The sequence below is a fragment of the Centruroides vittatus genome, unplaced genomic scaffold (assembly GCF_030686945.1).
Source record: "Centruroides vittatus isolate TY-2023 unplaced genomic scaffold, ASM3068694v2 contig_1477, whole genome shotgun sequence".
Taxonomy (NCBI): Eukaryota; Metazoa; Arthropoda; class Arachnida; order Scorpiones; family Buthidae; genus Centruroides; species Centruroides vittatus.
In genome coordinates, this window is record NW_027120916.1 from 28,191 (window position 1) to 41,189 (window position 12,999).

The window sequence follows — 12,999 nt, forward strand, 5'->3', positions numbered from 1 at the left end:
ACTTGTTGTCTGTGTCACCTCCCTCACACCCACACGCGAACGACCCTAGACCATCCTGTTGGACGGCCGGATGGCCGAGCGGTAAAGGTGGCAGCCTACTGCTCTGGGGGACCCGGGATCGAATCCGAACGGGTCGAATAATCCCCAGGAATTTTTCGGGGGTTGGTCCGTTCGGATATGTCGGGCCCCGTCCCTCACCACCCGGTCGCCCCATTGTGGGCCTGGCCGAACCCATAATGGGCCTACTAAAAAAAGGCCCTCTTAGTGCCCACAGGGCGGAAAGAGTTAAACAAAAAAAAAAAAAAAAAAAAAAAGACCATCCTGTCGCGGGATTAACGATTCCCCCCTAAAGGTCGGCGAACTTACATAAGCGGTAAACCGATGTCTTAACCGTGTCAGCCATTTGTCCATCGAACATCTTTGTATTGAAAATTATCATGTATCTTTTTCACGGTAAAAAGTATTTCAGAAATGTCTGGCCAAAGTTTACAGGCTTATAAGAGAGAGAAAATCTGAATAAAAAAGTCGAAAGCCGTTTTGATCTGAAGCTTTAATTAGCGTGAAATAGTAGGGGTTTCTTTTTTAACTCTCCGTCCTGTGGGCACTAAGAAGGCTTCTTTTTTAACAAGACCATTATGGATTCGGCCAAGCCCACAATGGGGGACCGGATGGTAAGGGGCGGTACCCGACATAGACTATCCCCGAAAAATTCCTGGGTTTTTCTACCCGTCCGAATTCGATCCCGGATTCCCAAAAACTGTAGTGGCGTCATTTATGTTTTTAATGAATAAATGTAAACTATGTAATAATGAAAAATCCAGGAATTTTTCGAGGGGTGACCGTCTCGGATATGTTGGGTCGAGTCCCTCACCACCCGAACGTCCCATTGTGGATCTGGCCGAACACAAGACAGGCTTGACTAAAAGGTTGTGTTAGTGCTCGCAGGACGGAAAAATGTCCAAACAATAAAAATGTGAAAAATGTCCAAACAATAAAAGGTTTTTTTTTATAATTTTTCCTTTTTTGTATGAAATATCAAATCAGTGGTAAAGCGGTCTCTATTTTAGACGGTGATTATTTTTACCGCCATAGAGAAAAAGAATCAACAAAGTACAAAAATGCTTGGCTTTAAAAATAAATTATTAATGTTAATTCAAAATTACTTTCCTTATAACATAATAAACTATTTAAATATTTTTAAAAGCTAATTGCGTAAAATTTGTAAATCATTTCAGATTCTTCTCGCTAGGATTTTTATTCGACAAGAAGTGGTAATAAATACCTTCTTGTATTGCTTATTCCAAATAAGATTGCTCGATTACGTTTTATATGTAAATTTACTAGAATTATTTTAAATTCAAATGATAAAAATTTTTTATTAAATATTTTATTATAATTCTGTATAGGAATTATGCATATGAAATGTTAGAGGGCGTTTCGATGATCATTAAACACGTGGATGGTTGGTATGGAGCTGATTAAAATTTTAAGTTGATAATTATGCCTCCGACGTTATCACCGTATGATATATGGAAACACAAACTTAATAGTTGTCGATATGTGCTCGCTCCTATGGTCGATCAGAGTGAATTAGCATGGAGATTATTGAGTCGACGATACGGTGCTCAATTGGGATTTACTCCTATGTTGCATGCTTCGGTTTTTGTTAAAGATTCACGCTATAGGAAAGACAATCTTCTTTCCAGTGAAGAGGACAGACCCCTCATTGTGCAGGTAACTTTTTAAACTTTTTGGTTAATGTTATCTATGGTTCCAAGATGGCGGCTCGTCTGTTTCCAACAAGGAAACAGGGTAGCCAGATTTAAATTTTTATAAAGAGCCAACTAAGGTAAAAAAAAAAAGCCAGAAAAAAGCCAAAATTTATTATATATTTTATATACATTATACTTGAATGTTATTTTATTATGTTAATGCTTCTTTTTCAAAAAGCATATCTTCATGATTTAGGGAAGAAACTAAATCAGAGGAATACAGTTTCTCAGAAGTAAAATACTCTAACATTTTATGTGAAGGGACAAATTCTTTGCAACATATATTTAAAGACAAAAGTTGTGACCTAATCCTAATAATTGCATCTAGAAGAGAAAGTTGCATTCCATTCCTTGCCTTATTCTTAAAATGAGTTAAAAGTGAAAACACCCTCTTTATGGTAGCATTGCTAATGGGTGTTATTAGGCAATTGAGGGCATAAATTGCAAGTTCTTTGAATTGGGGATTTTGTAATATTTTTTGTCAAAAAAGCTCACTTTCATTGGGTATTCCACATTTTCTTAAATTGATCTTCGTCTATCCAATTGACAAAAGGTAATTTCCTGTATTGCTCTTCAATCATATTAATATTGTCTTGTGCTAAATTCAAAAATGGCAATTCAGAAAACTTTGGTCGTAAAGCTTGGTTTAAAATTATATTTGGGCTTAATTGCACTAGATCTTGAAATCAATTCATTGCTGATGGAAGCCTTTGTTGAACTTGATTTAAAGCCTCATCTAACATGTGAAAACATCTTTCTTTGATAGTTAGAAATCGTTGCATGATTTTTTCATCATTATTATTTACTTGCAGGTATTTATCTCATTCATTCAAAAAATTCATTCCAAAATCAACTTTAGAAATACACCTATCTCTCGATTTACACGGAAGATAGGTTCCTGAGAAAAATGTGTAAATCGAATTTGTATCTTTTTGAATGTAAAACCGTGTAAATCGAAAAGTATGCAAAAAACACATAATTTCGTTGTTTATTAATTATGAATTTTTTTCAATTTTTTAAAAATACATAAATCAAACAAAAATATTGAAAGGCAAAGAAAAATATATATTCTTTTATTAATTAAATACAAAGTACAAAGGAACAAAAAATAAAATCTGAAAGATTCATAAAAATGTAATGTAATTGTGTAATGTAATGTAATGTAAAAAATGTAATTAAAAATAATGTAATCGTTTGTTACTTATAAATATGAAAAATTAAAATTTTCTGGTTTAAAACTATGTGCAATGAATGCAACTTCGTGCGTATGGGGGAATACCCTATATCGGTTTATTGGTTACTATTTGACGGATTGAAATAAAACTGTCACCTAGTATCCTAAATATCAATTATAACATATGATTGGTGGATTGGAATATAGATGTAGATTAGAGTTAAAAATTGTTCCTTTTGATCATAGCCAGTTTATTTTCTACATTTATTTTTTTAGACCGTGTAAAAGCGAAAACGTGTAAAAGAAGTACCGTGTAAAACGAGGGATAGGTGTACTTTTCTTATAATTACCATCATAAAGTCTACTTTTTAAAGTTTGGTAGTGTAAAATAAACGTTCATACGACTGCAGGGTCTGCTTTATTAAGGATCTGTGTTATTTTGTTGAAAAAAGCCATTTAACCTTCCAAATTCTTGAACTATTGGAGTTGCAAAATGGAAATAGAGATAATTAGTCTGATCCAAGATCATTTCTTTTAATAATATACAACTTAGAATGCCTACTGAAAAAAATAAAATCAGATTTGTTAAAAAATAAAATTATCATGATGTTATTCGAAAAAAGCCAAAAAGCCAAACAAAATTTTTTATGCCAATCAGACTGAAAAAAAAGCCAAATTTTGCAAATTTGGCATCAAAAAAGCCAATCTGGCAACCCTGCAAGGAAACAGTGGGGACCCACGTTCTAACCGAACCTAACCTATTCTAATAATTTTGTTGGTAATAATTATTGTAATTTATTAGAATAGGTTAGGTTAGAACAGGTTAGAACGTGCATCCCACTGTTTCCTTGCTGGAATCAGAGACGAGCCGCCATCTTGGCACCAAGGGTTACATTAGCCATTCGGTATTTAAAATTTAACAAAGAAAATATCTTAAAGTAGCATTTAACTTGTCATAGAACAAAATTTTTCGTTATGTAATCATTATTTACTAATAGTCAGTATACAAAATGATCATAATCCTTGTGTATCAATCTGTAGTTAATATTAATTTGAAATGAAGCAAAATATGATAGATATACGAGTGATGATACGGGGGAAAAGGAAAATATTTTATAATTTGCATCATGAATGATATTAAAATCTACTGTTGACAATCAATTTTGCATATTGTTCTTATTAATAATAATCTTGCACTAGAATTCTTAAAAAATACTAACAGTACTTAGAACTTATTATTATTTATATTAATTTATCGACTGTTATTAAGTTAACATTCCCAATAAATGACGTAGTTAATGAAATTTTACAATGTTAATTTGTATTCACAAATAGCATAGTATCGAATAATCATTTATTTATTTATAAAATCATTATTTATAATTGACATTTCTGTGGAATACAGTTCTAATACTATACCAACATAATTACGAAAATTAGCTAGAGTGAAAACTCAAATGTTTTTCTTTAGTTAACCTTGTCTTTTTTTCTATTTTAATGAATATTAGCAGTTTTTTTAATTATTTATACAAATTAATTATATAAAAACAATAGATTAAAAGTTTATTTTACAATATTTGTGCGGTCTCGACGTATCATTTTACACGGGACTAAAGAAAATGAAAATGGAGAATAGTTTTGACACCCATTTTGATAAGAGTGAACAAAAACCTAACTATTATTATTATTATTATTGTAAAATTCTCTCGAGTGCTCTCTCTATTCAAAAATAAACTTCATGCTTTGTGTAATATATTTGAAAAAAGACAATTATTTTTACAAAATTGGACGTTTGATTCTGCAGAATCCTAACGGCGGTAAACTGGTACGCATTGAGATAGCTAATGAATTTTATTTAAATAATCCTCAAAAGAGGATAACAGATAAATAACACGAGTAAATAAATCTTACTGTATTTAATTATTTTCACACTTCTCACCAAATAAAATTATTTTGTGACTAGTATGTAGGCCTATTTATCAATTTAGGACTGTACATTTTGTGTGAAATTATTACTATGACGTTAGTATTATTATTTGCGCTAAACTGTTACAAACATATCGAAAGAATCATTTGGATATTATAATATATTTGCGATTAAAAATTTGCCCATCTGGAAGAAAAGTGACATAACTCAAAGGGGAAGAAGCAATTTAAGTTCGGTGTTATGATATTTAATTAATATTATCCGTATATGTCATATAAGCCACCTGTTATTTTTGTAATTTGGCCTGTGATACTTTTTCAACTAAAAATTTGGCTATTTTCAACTCGTTCTATTCGAAAATACAAAAGAAAAAATTGCTTTTTTTGAGATGTGACACTTTTCTTTGGAACAAGTGAAATATTAGTGATATCATCGAGTTATTTTTGACATTTGATCTTTGTGATAATGTCTTATGTATCTCTAATAATGAAGGAATTACCATATATTTCCGCAGATAAGACGAGGTATAAATTTTCGTAAAAGTTATATAGTTTTAGCATATATCTGTCTTATAAGACGACCCCCAAACTATCGATGGCCTGTGAATTTAGTTTAGATCAGTGATCGTCATCTGGATAATAATACTGTATAGCGTATACGGAATTATGTCCTATTCGTAATTTTTCGAATGAACAAATCTTATTTTCTGCTTTGCTATTGTTGCAAACGTTCGCACCCATTCGGGTAACGACCTCGACTATTCACAAAAACGTCGTACGGGTTATTCTATTTTGTGGATGTGCCCTACTCTCTACTAGTAAATAATTACGGTTTGTCCCTTTTTTTTTAATGGTTTTAATTTATATAAATTTCTATCTAATGTTTTTGTATCTGTCCTATAAGACGACCCCAGATTTTGGGGGCCATTTTTTTATGATTCGACTATCGTCTTATCTGCGAAAATATACGGTAATTAATCTTTTTTTCCTTCTTTCTGCTTAGCAGCAGCTGCAAATTAAAGAGAGATTTTTTTCATTTCTACAGGCATGACTTTCGAATTACCTTGCTCATCTGTATTTGATATCCTTAAATTGCTTTCAAATGATGGTTATAAATCATTATATATGAAGTATAACAAACACAAGCACATGAAGAAATTGTGTATAACATTAACAATTAAAAAAAACAGTGCGTTGTGACTCTGCTATGCTATTTTCATATCAGACTTTTTTCCATCCATGAGCAGTAATGTCTGAAGGTTTTGCTTGTGGTGTTATAGTATTTAATCACAAGCAAAAATGTGTGAAATACTTGAATAATTAAATAATGTGGTATGTAGTGTGTGATAAAAAGTTACTGGATTTATTCCATTGGATAATAATTGCACCTAATTCTCAAAGAAAAGAAATAATAGTCACTGTGTAATAAACAGTGCAGCTGCAAACTGAAAAAAGTTATAGATAATGTGCTTTTTATTAGAATAAATACTTATCTAATTACTGTAAAATGAAATTAATTATTCGTCTGTGTTAAAAATTCTACTGTGCGCAGCAGAATACCGTCACTATAAAACAACGGTATAGAGAGACCAAAGACGAATAAATCTCGAGTAACACTCAAATTAGGTCAAATAATACTGGATGATACTAGTTTCTGTTCTATCTTAACTGTCTTTATATGCTAATAATAATTTATTTTATAGGATTATTAATTGTTATCTTTTTGGTATATTCTTTATTGATCTTAGGAGAAATATTTTTTACATTTTGCTTTTAGTTTTGTGCAAACGAACCCAACATATTCCTCGAAGCCGCACGTCTAGCCGAAGGTCACTGCGAAGCGGTCGATTTAAATCTCGGTTGTCCCCAATCTATTGCAAAAAGAGGTCATTATGGAGCTTTTTTGCAAGACGAATGGGATTTGCTTAGAAAAATGGGTAATTATTTTTCAATATTAAAATGATAATAAATTAAATAGCTTTATTTATCTCGATTTAAAATTATTTATAGTTGGTGGAGCTTATCACGCATTAGAAATTCCAATCACTTGTAAGATTCGTGTTTTTTCTGAAATCAACAGAACCGTACAATATGCTCAGATGCTGGAATCTTGTGGCTGTCAGGTAATTAAATCGTTTGATTCGGTTGGAATCGAAATTCTACGACTCTGAAATTATATATTTTTTAGCTTCTAACAGTTCACGGTAGAACGAAAGAACAGAAAGGACCTTATACGGGTGTAGCTAGTTGGGAACACATTAAAGCTGTGAAGTATGTTTAAATATTTGTTCGATATAATATAATGATATTTTTAACCAAAGTCATTTTAAATGCAGCATTTTTTGTAGAATAATTATTTCTTACCAGACAGAATGTGAATATTCCAGTGTTTGCAAACGGAAACATTCAATACTTAGAAGACGTGGAAAAATGTCGTAGAGAGACCGGTGTCGAAGGAGTTATGACCGCAGGTATTATTTATTGAAATTCTTAAAATTTTATTCATTTTTTAAGAAATAAATTTGAACCTTCTTCTTCTCTTTTATTAATATAGAAGGAAATCTTCATAATCCGGCAATTTTCAAAGGAATCAGTCCTCCCGTATGGAAAATGGCTCTGGAGTATTTAGAAATTGTCAAACAATATCCAAGTCCATTTTCTTATATTAGAGGCCATTTATTTAAACTTTTCCATCATTGGTAAGTTTTTATAAATAAATGTGTAAATTTTGAGATTTCAAATGGAATTATCGGCAAAATACGAAAAGTTTTTTTATTTTTATTAATTCTTGATTTTATGTAAATGACGCATTTTTAGTCTTACGCTTAACGAAAATAAAGATTTACGAGAAGAATTGGCAAAAGCAAGCTCTTTAAATAGATTCATTGCAGTTTCGGAACGCTTGAAAGAAAGATACGAAGTGAGTATTAACAAATAATAATACTAGTTAGTGTTACTTATTATTTACTTTAATGAAATTAATTTACTATGTGTATCTTCTTATACTTTTAAGCAAGAAACAATTCACTTCTGACACACGATTTAAAGATATACGTTTTGCATATTTCCGAATATTATTATTGTTATATATTTTAACATAACACACTTAATGATCTGGTGGCCAAACATATTAAGATGTTCATTTCTAAGCTTGTTTTGGGCGTAAAGTTTGTAAAGGTTTTAATGAAGATTATTGTTTGAAGGTATTCCAAAAGCTGCTAGTATGATATTGACATTACTTAATTAAAAATCAAAGTTTTCTCTGTTCAAAAAAACCTGTTCATTGTTATTAAACTAAATAAAAATCAATGTTTTCGAATAGTAGTAATAGGAATAATTCCTATATTTGAGAAATGTAACCGGAGAGCATGAAAGATGGAGAAAATTTAGATAAATTTGAAGAATTCAATCCATTTGTGTAGGAAGATTAATTTATTTGAATACAATAACATTTTTGTGTAATGGAATATTATATTTAAGTTTTTCATGGTTACGTTGGAATAATATAAATTGGTTTATTTTTAGAATTTGTTCTGAAAATAACTTGAACAATTCACTTTTTAAAAAAAAGTTCGAAATTAAAGTTTCGTAGCTCGATAATCTTTCACTCATACTAAATTTTTCGTTACAATTTTGAATAGGTAATAATAATAAAATTTAATTTTAAAAGTATTCTTTGTCTGTAATTAGAAATATCAATGCATTTGTTAATAGAATCCAATAACATTGAACACTTTTTTTTATATAGATGAATTGGATGAGTTCAACATATTTTTTTAAAATTTAAATTAACTTCTTTAATCTTTTTTTCATTCAGTTTGAAATCACTGTCTATTAAATTTAATTGTCTTTAAAAATAATTGTATTCAATAGCACAGAATTCATTAATGTGTTAAACAGGAAATCCTCGTTAATTCGAACTTGGATAATTTGAAATCCTGTTAGTTCACTCTTGTTCCGGCTGTGGAAGTGTTAAGAAATTTGGTTAGTTCGAAATATGGCTACTTCGAAATTTGAAGTGAAAATTCCGTCTGAACTGTGATATGTGCGTGTTAAGTTGCTTGTTTAGATTGAAGTGTCTCCGTGCTGTAAGAGAAATTGCAATTGGGTTTGAAAGGCATAATTACAATAATATGTTATCAACTAATACATTAATTATACTTATTGATAATCAGTGAACTTTCGGTTAAGCAATAAAAGAATGTTTGTTTATAGTAAAAGTGAAATGGCTAGATACTGCATGTTTTCAAAAAATTCCCGGTGAGCAGTGCTTCGGATTGAAATGTTTCTAGATACGAGAATGTTCTATTCAAATTAAACATAATAAAGTTTTCAATTTAAACAATAACTTGCATATTACTACCATATACTTGAAAGATAATTATATCATTATTTTGTGTGGTATAAGTAATAGTGTCGAATCATCTTTAGTTTTGTTAAGTATCATTCAAAATTGAGAAAATTACAGTATTATGATAAATTATTATTTAATTTAAAATAAAATTTTCAGTCCGCCGAATGGGTAAAGAATTCGGGAACTTATCACGACACGCTACCTTTTCCGCCGTGGATTTGTCAGCCTTACGTTCGACCGAGGTATGAAATATTATATAAAATGACTATTAATATTAACAGATTTAATTTTCAATATAAATGTGTGATTTTTTTTTAATCTTTATTTAAATATCATATTTTTAGTGTTGTAAATAGAGAAAAATATACAGAAGATATAGATACAAGAATTGATAATAGTAAAAGACACTACCAAGATGGTCAGGAAAATTCACATCTTTCTAAGAAGAAACTGAAAAAGTTATCTAGAAATCCTAATAAAAAATTTGAAGTTCCAAGAGAAAGATTTGTTAATTGTATGCTTTGTCCAAATCCAAAAGTAAGTTGAATTACTTTCTATCAGTTTTTTAAATTATCGTCGGACATTGAAAAGTAATTTAGAGATCGTCGTTATTTTGTAGATATAATTGTTTATCGTTCTTTAATCACATAATAATTTCAACAGATGATACGCAGAATTAAACATTATATCTGAATCTACAAATGATATTCAAATCCCTTATATCTGTTTGATGTGTGATAGACTTAACATGGTGATCAGAATTATTTGCAATATTTATTTCCTTTTATATTTAATCGGCAACAGAAAAAATTTTTATATTACCTATATTTTAACTGTATTTTCATTTAATGTGCCATGTTTTATATAAAAATATTTTGAATTCTACACTTATTGAGTATTTTCTCCTCCATATTGGAAGAGATAATACTCAATAAGTGTTTTTATTCAGATGTTTAAATTTGATTAAATATAAACATCAGTTTATGACAAATATGATGGAAATATCATTATTAAAAGTCTAAAGATATTAAAAAATCCTTCACCCTAATTGTTATAGTAAATTCTTTTGCCTCATGGCATTAAGAGGGACTTTTACGATATTCTATGGAATCTTGTGTCAAATTTTATCATTACATGCATAACAAAAGAGGTTACAATTAACTGCAAGTTTGTTGAAAACCAGCTAAAAAAAAGTGAGGTCAGCAGTCATTTATTTACATAATTTAATCTGTGTCTAGCAATACCATTTTACTAAATATTCAGAAATTCTGCTTTTACTAGATGGGTGTAATTATACATGGTCTGTCTAAAATGTTTAATAATTGTTAGGATATCTTGAATGTGACTCGTGCCGTGAGGTCGAGTATATGCACGGACATCCAGAGATACATCATCTATAATCATCTTTTAGCATGGAATATACGTGGTTGCAAGTGGGCTTCCACTGTAGTCATTTGAACACAGTCTGTGTGAGGTGCATCAAAAAGCAATGGAACAATGGCATAACATGAAGTTGTTATGCTTCAAATTAAGGGAAATGGCAAAAGAGATGTACGAAATGTTAATTAAATCAGCGTTGTACTTGCAGACTCGTTTAATGACCTCTTTGAGAAGAAGAAATGAAAAGGAACACACTTTGCTGACATCTCTGTGATTCATGACAGTGATTCTTAAGGCATTTCCTACACACAACTTTTCATCTGTTACCAGAAACAGATGAAAAGTTTGATGATTATTTCTAATCATCTAAAAGACTTTTGTTTGAAGATTATTTCTTTTTATAAGATCTGTTTAAAATTCTGCATATCATCTGTTGAAATTATTGTGTGGTTAAAAGATTGATAAACAGTTATATCTACAAAATAATGATGATCTCACATATCAAATGTATTGTTATTCAAATTAATGATAATTTTATTTCCATTAGAAGTAATTAATGTTCTTCATCTTGTATGGTTTTGATTTACCGATTTGATTATACTCATATAAATATATTTAGATTTTTTTCCAACATTTGTCCTCCAGCTACTATAATTTAAAATAAAATTTTACACATGCATTCTTTTTATCATTTGAATGACCTCTCAAAAATTCTTTGGCATAATTGATATATACCATACAGAAGTAAAAATATTTAAAGATTAAAATAACAGAGAGAGCTGCAATTCATTAATGCTGATTCTCTTTCCAATTTGTTTTCTTTCTGATCTCAATATGTTTCAAACTAAAACAAGTAAGAGTTAATCTTATTTGTTTCGATTAGAGTCTGCGTTCTCATAATTTACTGTCATTTCCTGTCCTCCATCTATGCCGACCAGTTTCGTTGTAGATTGTGTCCAACTCGGCAAAATATTTCACGATATTAATCATATTTAAAACAACGTCTGTCCAAAAACGTTTTTTTGTGTTTTAAAACAGACATTTTTAACTTCCGGCAACAAAGCAGCCTAAAAAGAAAGGTCAGTTGCCGAATGTGTGAATTGTCTACGAACGCAAGAAATAAATGGTGGTTCCTTTTTGGACAGACGTTGTTTTAATATTGTAAAAATAATTCTCCAATCCGACGAAAAATTCAGAGATATTAATCATATAAATATATGATAGATATTAATTAACTTTATTTTTGTATTCTTTCAACTGTTTTTGTTTTAACTAGTTTAATTATGGTATTTGTGTTAAGTGCAAAAATGAAACCAGCAACCCATGAAAAATAGATCAGTCCGCAATTGACTCTTGTTCCTATATTTCGCAGGATATCTTTGGTCGGAAATATTTTAGTAAATTTCTTGTATAATTCGTTGAATAGTTAGCTAGGAAGAAGCAGTAGAAGAATTAGTTTTGGATCTGGGCCCTGGAGTGGCAGGCCGAGTCTGAAACTTCAGATATTTCCGTGGGTACGTCCCGGATACGTCGTGTCCCGTTCTTTGTCGTCTTGGCCAAACGTGATTAAAAATGCCGTCTTAGTGACCATAGGACAAAGTTTTAAATTTCTTTTATAGTTTTTCTGTGCGTAAATGTTTAACATTATAACAGATTAGATTATAAATAAAATAAACTGTTTAACTTATGTAAAATTTAATAAATATGATTTGTTTAAATTTCTTTTTTAAAGGGAATGAGATGCTGTTTTCAAATGTGTAAATCTTGTTGTCGAAATAAAACTTTTACCGAAAATCTCGAATGTATAGGTACGTATTAAATTTAATTTTCATTTTCGAAAAATTTATGTTGTGGTTTAAGTATCTGTTTTAAATAATTAAGTTTTTTTTATGACTATTATTTCTGTTTATAGGACATAAATTTATTTTTTTAAACAAAAAGGATCGAAATGGTGAAGTTTTATTAAATACGTTATTATCCAACTGTCATTCGCAAGTATCTTACAGATTAAGTGGCTTAGAAGTAGATAATACGGTTAACGAATTCGACACAAAATATCCCAGTTCGACAACATTATGATTAATGTGTAACTTAGTATCGAGTGACAAATTTTATATTAAAGCTAAATCAAAATGACTTTGAAATAATTTTTTCGCAACGACGGCCGGCAAAGTAAATTTGACACGGACGACGGCCGTTTTTATTTTTTACTTTTCTGGCCGTCGTCGTGTCAAATTTGACCCTTCGAGTTTTTTGCAAATCTCCACGTTTCGTGACCCGAATGCAAAAATTGGCACGTTAGCATCGATGCCCCTTATATATACACGCTATTAAATTTTGGTTGTGAAAAGTCGAGAGGATGGAATCTCGTAAAAGCCAGGAAAGTTAAGTAA

General features: G+C 30.2%; 1 protein-coding gene across 1 annotated transcript; it reads left to right on the forward strand.

The window, feature by feature from the left end:
• Nucleotides 1-1,386: 1,386 nt before the first annotated feature.
• Nucleotides 1,387-12,742, forward strand: Dus1 (Dihydrouridine synthase 1). Its single transcript, XM_067262469.1, has 11 exons — nucleotides 1,387-1,734; nucleotides 6,650-6,809; nucleotides 6,883-6,995; nucleotides 7,061-7,143; nucleotides 7,240-7,343; nucleotides 7,427-7,571; nucleotides 7,690-7,792; nucleotides 9,383-9,468; nucleotides 9,571-9,763; nucleotides 12,339-12,414; nucleotides 12,519-12,742. The coding sequence occupies exons 1-11, from the start codon at nucleotides 1,501-1,503 to the stop codon at nucleotides 12,683-12,685; spliced, it is 1,464 nt and encodes a 487-aa protein (XP_067118570.1). The 5' UTR covers nucleotides 1,387-1,500; the 3' UTR covers nucleotides 12,686-12,742.
• Nucleotides 12,743-12,999: the final 257 nt, after the last annotated feature.